General features: G+C 42.5%; 1 protein-coding gene across 11 annotated transcripts in view; it reads left to right on the top strand.

Moving 5' to 3' along the window:
* NPR3 (natriuretic peptide receptor 3) overlaps positions 1–18,694 on the top strand; it is a 57,136-nt gene that overhangs the window by 21,083 nt on the left and 17,359 nt on the right. For 5 of the 11 annotated variants that reach the window (XM_039543800.1, XM_039543801.1, XM_039543804.1 and 2 more), the window contains one exon: positions 17,241–17,376. The exons of 1 other annotated variant lie outside the window; for it this stretch is intronic. In XM_039543800.1, the coding sequence (XP_039399734.1) occupies positions 17,241–17,376 (136 nt within the window). Of the gene's footprint in view, positions 1–4,356; positions 4,403–17,240; positions 17,377–18,694 lie in introns of those variants that run through there. 5 more of the 11 variants (XR_005600245.1, XR_005600244.1, XM_039543807.1 and 2 more) reach the window with 3 other exon arrangements.

Genomic DNA, 18,694 nt, shown 5'->3' with positions numbered 1-18,694 from the left:
CACCCTTTCTTGGGGGTCTGAGTTTAGTCAGATAAATAAAGTTCCAAAATAAAACTCAAAGTTCCAAAACACAGCCCGTCAGTTTTACCTTCTCGTCAGGTCACTCCCAGGCTTTTCCTGCCCATAATTTCAGCAGGGAAACTTGACGCCACTGGTCTTTCTGCTAGAGCCTGCTCACTCCCAGCAGTCTCCAACCCACTCAACTCCCCAGGCCTTCCTGCCTGGGGCGTTTCCTGCTTGGACAGGCCACTCCCGGGCCCTGTCTGGTTGGAGCCTCAGGTTTCTGGCTTTGACTTCCCACTCCAAGCCCCTTGGTATCAATAGGGTAGTCATATTTCATGTTTCCAAAAAGAGGACACTGCTGGAGGGGGAGGAGGAGAGGGTACAGTTGGGAGATACCAACAGCAGAAGCACTGGAGTTCGGGGGCAGTGTTGCTCCCTGTCACTGTGGCTGGCACAAGCCCAGGATGCAGTGACAGCCATCAGTCAGCGACTCCCTGTGGGGTGAGGGAGGATGGGAGAGGGAGGGCCAAGGGGGAGGACCAGGGAGCTGCTGCTTATCTGCTCTGCAAAAACCTGGGACATTTCAGGAAATTTTAAAATCAAACAGACATTTCCGAAAAAAAAAAAAAAACAGCAAAAAGGAAAGAAAGAATAGGAAAACCTCTAAAAAGTCTCAGAAACTCCCTCCTTTAAAACTTCTCTTCCCCTCTGACTTTCCCCCTTCACCCTAGCAAACTTCTTGTCCTCCCCTGAACCCCTTGATTCAATCCAGGGGTGCCTCTTCAGCCTCCAGTTCCAGCACAGGTTCAATATCCTCTAGCTGGGCAAGCATCCAGAGCAACAAGGGCATTCTAAGAATAAATAGATATTACTGGTCTATTTACTAGTCTATACTGTAGGCCCTTTGTGATATTTTTATTACATGAACATTACTGCACAATTACAGTGCTGTGCTACCATTATTTAGAGATACATCCCAGAGAGAGAGATGCACAGTTGTAAGTCCTGATTCTTATAAGACTTTAGTTCTTCTTACACTTTAATTAAATAGTCACTTATAATTCAATAGAACTATTCACATAACTATTGACTTAAAGAGACTGGGGAGCAGGATTGCAATATAGGAATAGCAGGATGAGGAGCTAAAACAGCACCAACCTAGGTGAAGAAGAATGCAGTTTTAATAGTTAGTTAACAGCTAGGTTTTATTAGGCATGGTCTACTGCTGGGGGAGGGGCTGGGGGGGGGGGGGGGGAGGGAGGGGGATCGGAAGGGGGCGGAAAGCTATAGCTGAAGCTTGGGATTGACACGGTTGGCTATAGACTGACTGAGTAGGGGATCAGACTCACCTCCTCCTCTGACGCGCCTCCTCAGCTGAACCTGCTGTTTTTGACTTTCAGTGCTGCAGGCCGGTGCTCCGGGCGCGGTGATCGCCCCCTCTCCGCCCCCCCCTCCCCCCCTGACCTCCGCCCCCCCGGTGCCCTCAGCCCCCTGCCTCCCCCCTCTCCCCCTCCTCTTTCCCCTCCCCTCTCCCCCCCCACCCTCTATCCCCCCTCAGTGTATGGTATGTGCCTGTCCCCACAGTGCCCCCTTGTCTAGCCACTGCAGGCTCAGCCTATATCAGCCTACTCATCACTGGGCATCCTGGGGACCTGACCTTCTGCTACCCCCTACCCTGGGCTGCCCCTGCCACCCCCCCTGGCCCCCCCAGCCCACAGCCTGCCTGGGGCAGGCAGGCTGCTCCCTCCCACTCCTCAGCCCCTCCCAGCCCTGCTTCACTCCCAGCCTCAGTCTCCCCACTCCAGCAGCCAGCTCCTTCTCTCTAGGGAGAGAGAGAGCCTGTGCTTCTCTGGGCTTGCTTCTGGGGCTGCCCTGGCCTTCCCTTATAGGGGTGTGGCCGGCCCCAGCTCAGGCACTTTCCCCCCAGCCCCCCCCACCAGCAGATCAGCAGCCAGCAGCCCAGCAGCTTTGCCAGCAAGGGCTCAGGGCACAGGACCCCCAGCTGCACCCCTCCCCCTCTCACTCTCACAGCTCTCCAGCTTCAGCTCGCTCCCCGTCGCCTCCGCTTCCTCGTCTCTCTGCTCACCCTCTTCTGGAGTCAGAGGCAATGCCATCAGGGAGAGAGGATTCAGAGATCGATGATCCGCAAATAGATCAGCGAATGATCAGATCGTCGCTGCCCGCTGATCCAGTGGGTAGTGTGTCTGTAGTGTGGGTTAACATAAGGGTGGTTTTAGTAAACAATTATTTTTTAGGATGGATATATGTGATAAGAGGATGATGAGAGGGATGAGGATGCATAGGAGTCTAGAAGAGGAGATATCCTGAGGAGAGAATAGAGAGTAGAAAGAGAATCCCCTTAGACTACCTCCTTCTCACCTCCCTGTAACCATGGCAAAAAAAAAACCCATGTTAAAAATGTTACCATGTTATTGATGAGATTGATATTGAACCTGATTTGCGCCACCAGAGTGCAAGCCCCCGCATATATTATATCGATATATTATTATATGGTGTGTTATATCGTGGGTAGCGGTATACTAATAACCTAGGAGGGAAAGCAAAAGAGAAAAGCTTAGTTCATTCCAAGAGGAAAACCTAACATATGAAGAGAGATGGATTGAAAAGACTGGGATTGTTTTTTTTGATGAGAGATGATGAGAAGAGATGGAGATGAGAGAAGATGATCCAAAACTATGAGATGGCTCAGACCTTTCTATTCAGCCTTCCCTTACAGTAAAAGGGGACAGGACACACAATGGACAGTCAATGGAAGTAATAGGCAAAACAAAAAAAACATTTAAAACACCTTATTTCTTCATATTTCCAATTCCATGGATGGTGCCCCACAAGATACCATTGAGGCAAAGAATTAGCAGCAGAAGAAGAGAGAAGAGACTACAGAGACTACTGCAGGCAACGCATGGCATGGGCAGGCAGAGGGTCATGTGCAGGCCAGATGCCAGAGTTTCTATGCTATGCCCTGCTCTGAACTATAACATACCACACTTTTCCCCCACTACCCCCTATCAACAGTTATGTGTCGTCTTAATATACTGACAGACTATCCAGAGTATAGTAAAATGTAAAAAAAAATTAATATAATAATAATCTAAGAGTTTTGGAAGTGATGTGAACCCTCAAGCTTCAGGGCATAAACCAACCTCTAGCTAATGGGGACTGAGAAGAAACTTTCCTTGTGGGCATGGTATCCATATCTGCCTATGGCAGTGTTTCTTGCCCCATCCTATGAGAAGAGAAGATATTGAATGATCAGTCTGATCCTGTATAGCACTTCCTGTGTCCCTAAATTATCAATAAGTTTTGCAACATTTTATTCTTGCAAAATGCCTGCAATGAGTGGGATGCACACATACCAATATATCTAGAGAGTCTTAGAATAGCAGTGAGACTTGAACACATGCTGTAGTATTTTAAATAATCAAACCAAAGGCTGTACAGAACAAATGTCCTGTATTTATTTATTTGTCCTATCCTGCATTGATTTGAACCAGTTAACATATCTTAACAATTGGAACTGAGTCTTTTAGATTTTCAGATTAATTATTATTCTAAAGAACTGGCCTGTTCCTGCAGTTTTGAATTTTTACTTAGGATCTAATAAAAGCACTTTTCCCTGGGTTACTAGATTATCTTACTTTTCATCTGTAGCCAAAATGCACTAATGGTCACATTATATAAGGATAATGAGACCTGTGATGTGTAGCAGGGGTTTTCACATTATAAGCCATTCAAACCTCTTACCATTAAAATGTAGGCATTCACAAAGCCAGTGTTATATGCTGCCTTCATAGACTGTCAATGTGACTAGACTAATGTGTTTGAAACAAAAGAATTTCTTCAGCTGGATTGGCATTCAGCTGAAAAGAATATTCCTCTTAATCTTTCCCCTTAGGACTTTGCCCATGTGGGTAGAAATATAACATCTAAAAATAGTCTTGTGCTCAGTGTCTTCATTACAAGAGTCAGTAAAGATTTTGTTAAAAGAAGAGCTGAACATTTGAAGATATGGAAAATGCTTCATGCTTTAAGTCACAAACACACTTTTTCTAGTTATGAATCCTTTCAATAGTCATTTGACAGTAATGTTACACTTTGCACCTCGGATCTAAAAAACTGTTTTATAGATACTAATGTATAGAGTTGGTCAAATATTATTGACTGAATACAGTTGGGTGAATTTCACCAGAGTTACAGGAAAACGTTATTTGACCTATAATATTTTCAAGTATTTGGCAAGCTCTCTATCTAGTTTGATTATATTAATGACTACTTTGATGAATAAAGGCAACATTAATATAATAATTCATTCAATTAATAATTTATTTCCAGTGTCAAACAGTGCTACTGCTTAATTAAGCCTGACAGCACCTCTGAGGTAAGTAAACACTATACTATAATATTACAGTAACTAAGCCACAGAAAGATAAAGTAACCTGCACATGATTACATCATATGTCAGTAAGAGAGCTAGAGAAAACTGGGAATAGAAAATCTAGGAATCCTGGGCAAAATCCTGGTCCTCTCGAAGTTAATGGCAAAATTCCCATTGATTTCAGTGGGGCCGGGATTTCTCCCCTGATTCCCAGACCCCTGCTCTGACTGACATTCTTGACAGTTCTGGAGGATAATGAGACCTGTGATGTGTAGCAGGGGTTTTCAACCTTTTTCTTTCTGCACCCTCCCCCCATCCCCTTAAAATGCTATAAAACATGTGCCACAACAACTGTTCTTCTGCATGTAACAGCCAGGCTGGTATTAGGGGGTAGCAAGCAGGGCAACTGCTCAGGGACCCATGCCCTAGGGCCCCCATGACGCTAAGCTGCTCAGGCTTCAGCTTGAGGCCCGGTTGGCTGGGCTCGGGCTGGTGGGGCTTTGGCTTTCTGCCCTGAGCCCCAGTGAATCTAATGCTGGCCCTGCTTGGCAGACCCCCTGAAACCTGCTTGCGGCCTCACAGGGGCCCTCAGCCCCCTCGTTGAGAACTGCTGATGTGTAGCCAAGGGATTTACCTCCTTCCTTAAGGGCTCAGTCTGGAGCACACTGAAATTAATGGTAAAGACTCCCATTGACTTCAGTAGGCTTGGGATCAGGCCCCAAATCTGCTGGAGCAGGGAGTCTTATTGCCCTTATGCATTTAGTAGTCTTAACTCAAGGAATAGTTTTAGGTTGTATTTTTGATGCCTGCTGTTTGGTATGTTGGCAGCAGGCAGTTAGTGGAAATTTAAGACTATATTTTAGATAATGAGACCAAAGGAATGCCCTAGTAGAAGGTAGAGTAAGCAGTAAATAAATAAAACAGTGGGGAACCATTATAATTATTGTGCTGGAGGGATTCTTCCCTGTACTTGTATGTCATTTTCCATTCTGTTATACTCTGTTCTGCATTTTACTGTGTTGCTATTCTGCAGTTCAGAACGGAAATGGGTTTATACTTTAATTCACAATTGTGACAATGAGCTACTTGTGGCTTTGCCAGCTAGATGATGAGTAAATTAACCACTTAATGATTGCAAGTGAAAAATGAGGAAGAAATAATCATAGACATGAAGGGCTGGAAGGGACCTCAAGAGGTCATAGGCCCCCAACACTGAGGCGGGACTAAGGAAATCTAAACCAATCCTTGACAGGTGATTATCTAACCTGTTCTTAAAAACGTCTTGTGATGGGGATTCCACAACCTCCTTTGGAAGCTTATTCAAATAGTTAACTATCCTTATAGTTCTAAAGTATTTCCTAATATCTAACCTAAATCTTCCTTGCTGAAGATAAAGTAGATTACTTCTTGTCCTACCTTCAATGGGGCATGGAGAACAATTCAGAGTCCCCTTTATAATAGCCTTAACATACCTGAAGATTTATCAGGTCCCCCCTCAGTCTTCTTTTCTCAAGAGTAAACATGCCCATTTTTTTAAAAAACTTGTCCTAATAGCTCAGGTTTTCTAAGCCTTATATCATTTTTGTAGCTCTCCTCTGGACTCTCTTCAGTTTGTCTTCATCTTTCTTAAAGTGTGGGGTCCAAAACAGGACACAGTACTCCAGCTGAGGCCTGACAAGTGCTCTGCTGCAGGCCCTGACTCCTGACACTTTCATCTAGGCCGCATTGCCCTATTTTGCTTATGAGAATGTCATATGGGTCCATGTCAAAAGCCATACTAAAAATCAAGCTATATCATGTCTTCTGCTTCCATCCGTCACCTAGGCAAGTAACCCTATCAAAAAAGACAATTTAAGTTGTTTTGGCATGATTTGTTCTTGACAAATCCACATTGGGTTTTTCTTTATCACCCGCTTATCCTCTACTTACTTACAAATTCATTGTTTAATAATTGTTCCAGTATCTTTCCATGTATCAAAGTTAGGCAGACTGGTCTACAATTCCCTGGGTCCTCTTTGTTACCCTTTTTAAAAATAGGTACTGTGCTTGTCCTTCTCCTGTGGTCTGGGACCTCAGCTGTCCACTCTAAGTTTTCAAGGATAATTGCTAATGGTTCTGAGATTCTACTTCAGCAAATTCCTTAAGTACCCTAGAGTTAATATCAACAGGCCCTGCCAACTTGAATGCATCTAACTTAACTAATTATTCTGTAATATGTTCTTTCCTTATTCTGCCTTGTGTTCCTCCTCCCTTCTTGTTAATATTAATTGTGTTCAGCATCTGGTTACAATTAACATGTTTAGTGAAGACTGAAGCAAAATAGGCATTTTTATCCTGCATGCTTTGCTATTCTTTTCTACTCATCCTTAGCAATTTGTTTAATTTTCCGCTTTTTGTAGGATTCCATTTATTGCTAATGGTTCTGAGATTCTACTTCAGCAAATTTAGAATTAATTTCAACAGGCCCTGCCAACTTGAATGCATCTAACTTATCTAATTATTCTGTAATATGTTCTTTCCTTATTCTGCCTTGTGTTCCTCCTCAATATTAATTGTGTTCAGCATCTGGTTACAATTAACATGTTTAGTGAAGACTGAAGCAAAATAGGCATTTTTATCCTGCATGCTTTGCTATTCTTTTCTACTCATCCTTAGCAATTTGTTTAATTTTCCGCTTTTTGTAGGATTCCATTTTGATTTTCAGATTATTAAAGAACTCCTGATGGAGCCATATCTGCTTCTTACTACTCTGCCTGTCTTTTCTTTGTATAGGTATAGTTTGCTGTTTATCTTTAGTATTGTGCTTTGAGAAACTGCCAGCTCTCCTGAACTCCTTTTTCCCTTAGATTTTCTTCCTATGCAACCCACCTACCATTTCTCTGAGTTTAATGAAGTCTGAATTATGAGGAAGAGATAAATGAATAGGGATGTGTGTTTATATTTTTTCTCTATTAAATGACAATAACCTACCCAGATAGAATCCCTAAATTCTCTGGAATTTGTGTAATTTTGTAATAGCTCACTACCAAGTGTTGTTTTTAAATTTTGTTTTAGTATAATTTTTATTGAACAATTTGTCAGGTTCTGACCCAAGTGTGGTATTAAAACATATAATGAGTTAATTATAGTGGGTTAAATATTGCCCTAAATCCACATGCAGAACTCTCATTGATGCTGAGTTCCAGGTAGAACATGCCCCAGTATTTGTTGTAGATAATATGCTTGCTACTCGGTATTAATTATCCTTTTGTCTAGGAAGAACAGTAATAACAAATCACTAGGCTTACCTCACCCCGATGGGGTAAATGGTAACCCATGTCCCAGTGCCAGTGGACAGCTACATTAGTGAAGGGGATGGCAGGCAGCATATGCATCATCTCCTCCCTGGGGAAAGAGGTAATTAGCCAAGGGGAGAGCATCTTAAAACTGTGTCCAAGTTATAGAGAAGCACTGTTAGTAGAGGCTAAATCAGCACATCTCTTGGGCTTCCCGGCCAGCACTGCCAACTTTTGGGGGCTCTAGGCCCACCCCCCGAAAAGCAGGGATTGCTAGAGTCTTGTGCCATTGCAACCCCCCATTGCAGCTAATTTTTTGCATCTGAGGTGCATCAGTGGAAGCCAGCAAATCCCAGGACTCAGTCATGCCTGGTTACATTTTCCTTTACATATGTATTGCTCTTGTTTCAGGAAATGTAAATGTCATGGATTGCATTCCAGTCAGAATATTGACTATTAATCGTATAGTGTGTTTAGAGTGCTATTCAGTACTACTCAGTGATATATAGTGGAGCAGAAATCACTTTTGCTTACGCTGGAGAAAATGTCTTGTTCCAACTGTGCCTGGAGAAGGTTGGGCATGTGATGTGCCCAGGAATGGAAATTGTGGGTAGCCTTCCCTTTCTGGGAGAGCTGCTTTTCGAAATTCCATTTATATAGAAAGATGTTCAAGGTGGAACTAGAAGCACTTCTCTACGATATTTGTACATCCCCCAATTAACATAGTATTGGAGCATATCACAATCTTTAATATACTTATTCCCACAGCACCCCTGTGAAGTAAGGACATGCTCTTAGCTGCATTTTACAGATAGGAAACTGAGGCACGGAGAGACAGGAAGCCTGTAGCAGAGCAAATGATTGACCCTGGGCCTCCCAGACTAGTGGAGTAAACACTGGGCCACCCTTCCCTTCCATTTGACTTCACCTCCTCCAGGGAGAATGAAGGTGAACACCAAAAGGCAGATTATTTTCTTTTCTGTTGTTGTGAGGGAGTTGCTGAATATTGGAGTGGCACTAAGAGCAGGGATCTTGTTTTAAAACATCTCTGCCACAATGCCTAGGCAGCTGCTTTGCTGTGACCTCTGCTTACTACATCTTAGTTGTCTCACTGTTGCCATGAGCTCTCCCTTCTGGTTCTTGTATCCATCTTTTCATTATGTATGCGAACAGTGCCTTGCACAATGGTACTCTGATCCATCACTGGGGTTTCTAAGTGTTACTACAATACAAATAGTAGTAAAGGGAGGGAGAGAGAAGAGGCGATTTCCTCTCCTCCCCACCCCCATGGCCAAAAACAAGCCATCCCTCTGAGGGTTAAAAGAATGCTGCGCCTTAAGAGTTTGCTGTATTAATGATCTGGGCTTTGTTTCTCTGACAAGTCTGACATGTTACAATAAATGTTTTAATCTACAGTATGAGCTTTAATTCTGGAGAGGAGTAATCAAGCTACACACACCATATAGGATGCCTTTTATTACCATTCACAGATACAGCTTTGCTCAGTGTGAAATATAAAGTGGATGTTTCATCAATGATGAAAAACATAAAACTGTGCATGAACAGGCCCGCTGACCAGGGGGGTAAAAAGGGGGTAATTGCACAGGGGTCTGGGTGATTTAAAAGGGCCTGCAGGGCTCCTAGGCACGTGCGAGGTGGCGACTGCTCCAGGCCCTGCAGGCAGGAGTGATTGGCCAGCCCAGCGCTGTCGGTGCCGGAAGTGACGGAGTCAGTCCCAGAAGTGACGTATTCGTCACTTCCGCAGTGGGCCCCGCATCCCCCGCTAGGGACATCCCTGCAGCCCGGAATTGCTTTAGGCAGGCCTGTGCATGAATGAATGTTTCTATACCACTGTACTATCTTTCACTGTTCTATACAGCCTCTAAGGACCTCATCCTGCAAGCTTGCTCAGGTGAGCAGCCCTAGTGACTTCAGTGGGTACAACTCACCTGAGTAAAAGTTGCAGGATGCAGCCCTAAGTCACTACATAACAAAACACCATAACATCTAGTGAGGCTTGGAACGCTGTTTATCCTTTAGAAAGCCATTGCCTAGTTCTGATCTAGTAAACAAGTGAGTGCTTGGGTAGATGCCAATTTATTTCTGTATTTCATTCTTTCAACTCACAGTGGGCTAAATGCTGCCCTTAGTTACATCCATAATGCCATGCACTATGTTCTTTTTCAAAGGTAAACTGAATATTAAGGAAATGGCCTTTTCTGCACTAGACATGTTTTTCTATTATTATTTTTTTCCTCTTTCCCTTAGCAGGGGCTGCTTTTGTTCCTGTTTCTTTGAACCACTAAGCTCCAGCTCCATTAGGGAAGCAGTCTTGTTGCCTGAGAGAATGGGGTATATTTTCAGCATGTGTGGATTTAAACACACAAGTCCCATTAACTGCTTGGAGGCTGTTCCTCCTATTCCAACTGCTGTGTTGCCCTCAGGCTTTCCAGTATCCCACTGAACGTGCAGTATCCCAGTGGACATGCAGGTTTAGGCAACTGGCCGTGTTGCCAACTTAGACAGGACCAAGACACAAAATATTAGTGACAGCTTTAAGACTGAATCCCAGTGCTTTTTTCTGAACACACTTAATCCAGATCTGAAGCTGGAACTCAGCTCTCTTTTAATGGACACTTCCCTGTTAACTCCTGTAGCATGAATTGATTAGTTAGTTCATAGTCATAGTCTTTGTCCATACATTAGGCACTCGAGTTTGAAAATATTAGCCATTTCACATAGCTCGAATGAGGCTGATGCTTAGACCCTTCTCCATCACTAAAATGCTCCATGGCTTTAATATATAATAGGGAGGCTCAGTATTCGGCAATTCTAAATGCAAAACACTTTGCTATACATAGAGCAATCAGGATATGGAGAGTTATGGGTCCCCAGTAGCTGTAACTTGGCAGTCTTCCACATAAGTAACATTTTGTATTGCTCTACATGCTGTTAACGTTAATGTATATATGTACAGTGTGGTCACACTATAGCTGTTTGGGGGATCCATAACTTTGAAGTGCCTGACTTTTGAGCATGTAAAAATCACAACCATAGTGTAGCACTGATATAGTTTTTGCATTTAATTTCCTTGGAGGATTATTTTTTATAATGAAACATGACTACAAAGGGCAGAAAGATGGGGAATAGAGGGCAAAGATGGCAAAATGAAAGGAAGAATGTGCATTTATTTGACTACGACCTTTGGCTATGCAACTAGACCATATTTTGCACATTTTTGGATCTCACACATAGGGTGCACTGCACCCTACAATGGATATGTAATCTGAAGTTGGTGGTGAAGAAGTCTGAGCAGGAAGGTTCTCCGCCTCCCTTTATGACTGTCACCAAAGGGGCGCAGCAAATCTGGCAGCCTTTTCTGCTGATCACTCAGGTCATCCAAGCCACATGTTGGTGGGGCACAGAGAGAATCTGGAGCAGCCAAGATTAAGATAGACCCATCTTGCCTGCATATATACAGTGTTTGGATGGGAGCGTCTCTCTTTCACTTGTTAGTTGAAAAACTAGCAGAAAATAGTGTGCCCAATATTCTTCAGTGCTTCTAACTTTTAAATCTTAGCTAGCAGAATTCTTTATTACCTACAAGATTAGAGGATCTTATAAAAGCTTTAATAAAATTTGGGGCTCTTCTTTGAGTACAGTCTACTGCTGAACTGCACAATTAGTTACTACGGAGACCCGGATTTTGCCTTTAAGTATCCTACAAAGAACTCCTCAGAAGTATAGTATTCCCCACTGGATAAATTTAATTGAATGTCCATTTATTCCATCACTTTCTACCCCTTTCTACAGTGATGTATTTTCTTCTTACGGAGAGGGGAGGGTGTGTTATTTTTGCTAGTGAATTTTGCTTTTACTATTGGACGGTCTAACATCTGAATAAACACAAGAAATTCACACATTGCTCTATAAAGTTCAATATAATTCTAAATTGCCATTTTTTAGGTACCAATGACCAATATTTTCAAAAGAGATTAGTGATTTTGGAGTGCCTCAAGTTTCGGACGCACAATTTGAGACACTATAAAGGGGCTTAAACTGATGAGGACCCACTATCTGAAAATGAGGCCACTTTAAAGTATTTAAAGTTGGGCTCCTGAAAATCACTAGTCTTTTTAAATATCTTGGCTGCTGTTATTTAAGAAAAAAATAAAAACTATTGCATGTACAGATACCTCAAACATTGCCAAAGAGAATGATATCAAACTTTCCAAAGCAATTCATGTGTGGGCTAAGAACTACCATGAGATATTTTGGATCATATGGTCTTTGCTTCAAAGAGTTATGTGTTTGAAAATAGGGGATATGTAAGAAAGTGCTTTCTTAGCCATAACTAGTGTGCCTAGTATGACAGATGGTATATTAAAATTATTTTGTATTTACAGAGTCCCACCCCACAAAAAAAAACAACAGTTCTAGTTACAGCTGTAGAGTTACAAAGTGAAACTGGATGAGTGTTATCAAAGACAAATGGAATGGTACCCAATAACAGGAACAGAATTTCCTTCAGGACACTCTGTGAAATTATCTCAAAGTCATTAAATAGCAAAATAATGAATTAATGTTCATCTTACCGCTATGTCCTCTACTTTGCAGTATACCTTTCAGCTGCAACAGTGCAACTGTTAGAGAGGTACAGCCTAAGAGGGCTCTTTGTTACACATGCCTGTGACACCCTTATTGTGAAAAAGAAAAAAATATATCACAGCAATAGGGATTTCCAGATGGTGCAGCAGGAGGACAGGCAGGTAGACTGTAAGTGCTTTATAACATCCCATATTCCTTTTTAAGGATTTGTGCTTGAAAATGCTATGTGACTAACAGGGGTGGCTCCAGGCCCCAGCACGCCAAGCGCGTGCTTGGGGCGGCAGGCGGCTCCGGTGGACCTCCCGCAGGCACGTCTGCGGGAGGTCCACCGGAGCCGTGGGACCGGCGACCGGCAGAGCGCCCCCACGGCGTGCCACCGTGCTTGGGGCGGCAAAATGGCTAGAGCCGCCCCTGGTGACTAATGTGAGGGCTAACCAATGCACAAGGCACTACATAGTTTGGGGTGCCTCTTCCTCTAGAAATTGGGGGAATTATTTTTTTTAACTGGAAAACATGAAACCAGCAGAATTTCCAGTGTTAGGTTTGCCAGGCCTAAAGCAGACATTACTAAAACTATTAATCTTCAGTACCTTAAGACTGACTGCTTTCAGGAACTCAGGCTGTTTGGATTAAGCCCAGTGTGATGAAAAGGTACCCTATAAGTGTTCTTAGTGGGCACTGGGAATGAAAAGCCAGCTGTGTTCATGTCACATACAGAAGAGCACTTGCAACAGAAGCTGCTACAGTAAAAGAGCATGTTTTAGAATAAGACAGGTCTCATGCTAAAACCAGCTGGTAGAATAGACATGAGGGGAGTACCAAGAAAAGATAGGAACCATCAAACAGCTGGTGTATAAGGAGTTAGGGCAGGAGCCTAATGAAACTAGAAATCATGGTCCAAAATCCAGTTGAGAAATCCTGGCATCATTGAAGTCAATGGCAAAACTCCCATTGACTTCAGTGGGGCCAGGATTTATTGAGTCGCCCAACTCTGTCTTTTGTTTGTTTGTTAAAAAAAAGACATGAAAAACTAAGCCCTCCAACATCCATATAAAGAGAGACTGCCAAAGCGTGAGCTTTTCCGCACACAGATCCTACAGTTCCACGCAGACAGCTGCTGGAGAGAGTCTGCTGTCTCTCAAGGTAGAAATAGTTTTTGTCTCCCTGATCTTTAGGCTGTGGCTTCCTTTTAACCTTTGCATTTCATTTTTCTGAGGTTCATTCACATGAACTGTTTGCGCCTTCTGTGGCACTGGCTTCTTTTTCTAAACGTTTGGCAGATCTTTTTAAATGAAGCACAGGTGAGAATTAGAAACATCTGCAGCCCCAATTAAGATGTCAGAGAAATTTTAACTTTGATTCTATGAACTTCAGAGTCAGGAGGAACTATGCTTATTGCAGACAGCTGGCTTAAGGAGGAAAGAATGTCTTCTGTGTAGTTACATAACAAGGAGCTTGATTATCTTAACACAGCCAATCGACTATGTAATTCTTTATTATCTATGTAACAGCTATTTACTTAACTGGCTACATGTTGTTATCTTTTGGCATTGTATATGTCCAGCTACAGCTATGAGAGGTTTAACAGCACTTTATTTGTCTGGATTTTGAGTTGTTCAAAAGCAATGAAATTAATGGTAAACTAAATATTGTTTCTAAACAGTAGTATATTTAGGGGGGCGGGGCACCAGAAATGTCAAGAAGAGACCCACAATGAAGTGAAATCTTTGCTTACTCATTAGCTAGTTGCAGCCCAGGCAGGGACTTTTCCAATATAACTAAACTGTGAGTGAATGGGACCACCTTCCTTGTGGCTGAAAAGATAATTCACTGTGAATTATTGTGCACCAAGCCCAGCTGTGTTGTGGTTTTGAGATGTGAGCAATTGCTTACAGAAGAGGAACACGTATACAGTTTAAGCCGTATTGCCTTACAATGGGATCCATATTTGAATCCAGGCTCCTAATGTAATTCACTGCATCAGTTGGTGGTGGTGTTATTTATTATTATGTAGTCATTTTCTAAGCACTGTTGCTTTCTGAAGAACAGAAACATAAAGGCAGTCCCTGCAATCTAAGATTCAGGCACCTATAGGATAAGATATACTGAGAGAGAGAGGGGAGAGTAGGGCTACATGGTGCAAACTTTATTCACATTGGTGAACACTGACTCACACAAGTGATCCCACTTAGCTCAAAGTCATCTTCCTTTCACTAGCTGTTTCTTTCCATTGTTACATTTTTTTGGTTTATATTGAGCAAAAAAATTGGGGGCCAGACTGCAGATTGAATTTGCTCCTGGCATGAGTGCACATGGTTGTCTCCTTGTACCCTCCAGTGTGCTATACCCATGCAGAGGCTAGCCCCAGGACGCTCTTGTGCAGGGAGCTATCAAGAGGTATAGCTATGACTACACAGCTCACACTGGCCAGCAGAGCTAGTCAGACACAGGGGTGCACACATGGTCCTCTCCTAAAAGGGGCACATATTAGAAGTCAAATTCTTGTTGGTGAGGCTGCTGGGCATAGCATTTCTGCTCCATGACATTGACTTAATGGTATACTGCAGAACTGGAATTAATTAATGGTATACTGCAGAACTGGAATTAATTTGCAAACTGGACACCATCATATTAGGCCTGAATAAAGACTGGGAGTGGCTGGGTCACTACAAAAAGTAATTTTCCCTCTGCTGATACTCACACGTTCTTGTCAACTGTTGGGAATGGGTGACATCCACGTTGATTGCATTGGCCTCATTAGCACTACAAAGGTAATTTTCCCTCTGTTAATATTCACCTCTTCTTGTCAGCCATTGAAATAGGCAACTTCCACTTTAATTGAATTGGTCTTGTTAGCACTGACCCCACACTTGGTACGGCTACTCCCATATTTTCATGTGCTGTAATATATATACTGCTTACTGTATTTTTCACTCCATGCATCTGATGAAGTGGTTTTTAGCCCACGAAAGTTTATGCCTAAATAAATGTGTTAGTCTCTAAGGTGCCACAAGGACTCCTCATTGTTTTTGCTGATACAGACTAACATGGCTACCACTCTGAAACCGGTATGCATACACATTCTCAGGGGTGCTGGAACTACGGGTGCTGGTGCACCCCCTGGCTTGAAGTGGTTTCCATCATATACAGGGTTTACAGTTTTGTTCAATGTCTTTCAGCACCCCCCATTATACAAATTGTTCCAATGCCACCGCACACTCTTGTCTTCTTTTTTTATCATTTCTTAATCAGGTGCATAAAGTAACTGCCATGCATTGCATATCACTTCCAGGAAAGCAAGCTAAATTGACTCAGGTTTGGGTTTAGTTGATAGTTTGGAGCCTGATCCTATTGAAGTCAATGGCAACACTCTCATTGACTTCAGTGGGAGCCAGGATCAGGCCCAAATCCTTTCAGGTTCAGTGGGTTTGGCAGAAATGTTAGTTGAGGATCAACCTTGTGTGAACTTTTTCCAGCTTTTGGGGGAAGGTTTTCAGAAAACCCCTTCCTTCTCCAGTGGTGCCAGGTAGGAATTCATGCTTTAGTTTAGAATCCATATGAAAACTGTATACTTCACGTTGTTTCATCTTGAAATAGGCCTGAACTAAAACCTCAGAACTGAACACTCCAGATTTTGGGGGAAAATGAACCCAAATGTGAGTTCATATGTGGTCCCTCTCCCTACAGGGCGCTGAACCAAAATCCCCAGCTCCAACCTCCCTGAATTTTGAGAAAGTTTGGATCCAGCACTGAACGTTGCCACCCACTCTTTTGTCTAGGTTTTAACCTCACATCAGGCAAACTTGGCTGGCTTCAACTGAGTTTGAATTTTCAGTTTGAACCCAAAACTTGGGGGAAAAAAAATTTCAGATATAGCACCCAAAAAGACTTATTTTAAATTTGCCACCCTAATGTGAACCAAACCTACCAACTTTTGCACTGCTCTGTTCATAAGTGTTCTGGAGATCAGTGTAAGTGTAGGTCTAATGTGAAATCACATTTGCTCTCACTGAAGGGCAGTGCTGGTTTACAATACCGTATTTACTTTTTGGATTTATACTGGAAAATGACATTTCATTTAGCTCATGCCATTTACTGAAACAGACGTAAAAGATGGGAAACCAGTTTTCTGGCAACTCTAGAGAACGTTACATAGTACAGAGTAAACAGCTTGCTCTGTTGTTCATTTGCTAGTGGAGAGATGGTCCGTTGAGCAAGATCCAGAATCAGCAGAAATGGAGGGGAGTAATCATTAAACAAACAAATCTGTCAGCAAAGTTAGAAAAACTTCCTCTCGCCATAAACATAATGGGGAGAGGATATTTTCATATCCAGTGAAGTGTGCTGTGTAAAACAGACAATTAACCAGATGTGCTCTCCTGGGGTTTTGGAACAGGCGCATGTCTGCATTAAACTATTGATCCAGTTATACTAGTCTAGTAAGCCTATGAACTATGGGTGTAAACGCTACCCAGCCAAGGGCTGCAGAATTTGGCCTGAATACAGAAGATGATGTAAGAATAGTCCTGCAAGATGATGAGGGCCCTCGGGCTAATGAGGATGAGGGTGCTCAGCACCTTATAGAAAGTACTCAGCATCTCCAAGGAACAGCTGCACAGTTTATACGCAGATTGGCACATGAACTGTGGTACAGTGAGTTTTTTCTCTGTATCACTGTTTAGATGTGATAATGAAGCACCATTTGAATGCCAGAGTTGCAGAGTAAAAAAAAAAAATCAATTAGTGGTTTTCCATTAAATGTTGCAAAGTTCTCTGTTTTTCTTTGAAACAAAGATTCAGAACCAGAAAATGGGTTCTTTTGATTATTCTGTAGAAGTTCCCTAATATTAATCAGTTTGGGCCAAGCCTGGTCTCCCTGATCCAGGGTTTGAGCCTTTGTAAAGATAAATATTTTTTCATAGATGGCTTAAATATGAATGTTGTCGTCTTGTTCTTAGAGTAACATGTTTGTGGAAGGATTCCATGATGCCATTCTCCTCTATGCTCTGGCTTTGCGTGAAGTCCTAAAATATGGTTTTAGCAAGAAGGATGGGGATAAAATTGTTCATCAGACACGGAACAGGACATATGAAGGTAGGTATCTGCTAGTTGGAATACTGGATTGTATCAGTGTCATTACAACTCAGGCTATTACTGTGTGTGCCACTTGAGGACCAGGACACAAGAGGTTAAAAAGTAGTCAGAATATGTGCTCTTCAAATATACACCCAGCGTTTTTAAAGATCAAATAATTCACCACTTTGAACATTTTTCATAACGTCCCTTTAGGTATTATTCTGTTCAAAGGAACTCCTAATAACTTAATGACCCTCATTAGGGTTGTAAAGAAATGCCAATAACTTTCTCAGGCTCCTTTGTTTTTTAAAAGATTACAGCAGCGTGTCTTACTTCATGTGCATCTACTACCTCTTGAGCTTTTTTCCATTTAGCGTTTTTATCTTAACAAGCTGGATTTGATAAAAGCACACGGGTGCCAATTTTTTCCTTTGTCGTTGATGCTGTTTTGACCATTGGAAGGTTTTTCTTCCCTTCCTTTTAAGAGCTTTGTTTGTTATCTCAGATACAGTAACCAAACAGGACTGTGGATTTCTGGGCCTAATCCCTTAGGCCCTGAGTCTACAGAGACTTCAGCAGATGCGTAACTTTAAACATGTGTGTAGTCCCCCCCGTTGATGTAGTTATGCATGTGCTTAAGTTTTTGCAGAGTATGGGCCTCAGTAAAGAAACAGAGCAGTGACACATCACCAGACCCACATGTCATTTCTTACATTAATCTTTCAGTGTTTGATTTCCAGTGGAAGTACTTGAGAAAGAAAATATTTCCCTTACATGAGAAACCAACAATTAACTCAGAAATATAACAGCTATGAAAGACATAATGGGCCAGATTCTCAGCTGCCATGAGTATACACTGGGCAGAGTTGAGGAGAAGTGAAGGGGCAGGTGGCTCTAAGCCACCTTTCTGTTCCCCTGGTCCTGGGTTCACCAGAAGCTAATATGATCCCCAGTGAATTTAAAAGAGCCTGGTGACTTCTCTGAATTATGCAGCTAAAGTAGCCCCACAGGCACCACTGCATTAGGTCAGGATCAGTTACAGCGCTGTATAACGGACTCCATCCCCTCCAAATCATGGCACCCCACAGCACTTTACACCCAGGGGATTCCCCTCTGTCATGAGATTCCTTTTACAGCAACCTCTCTGAACAGAGAATCCGCCCAAAATGGCCATCTTATATCCTATGCTAGAGTCCTCCAAGAACATGCCAAGGTGCGTCCTTGCACATTTCTTAGAGAGATATGTGCTCCAAACAGTGGGACTGCCAGGCTACACAATAGTGTCCTAAGCTGCTTTACTCATAAAACCAGCCAAGAGAAAATAATGTTCTCTTTC

Source organism: Mauremys reevesii, linkage group 6 (genome assembly GCF_016161935.1).
Source record: "Mauremys reevesii isolate NIE-2019 linkage group 6, ASM1616193v1, whole genome shotgun sequence".
In the NCBI taxonomy this organism is placed as follows: Eukaryota; Metazoa; Chordata; order Testudines; family Geoemydidae; genus Mauremys; species Mauremys reevesii.
Note: the sequence above shows the minus strand (reverse complement) of the source record. Positions and strands in the feature narration are given on the sequence as shown.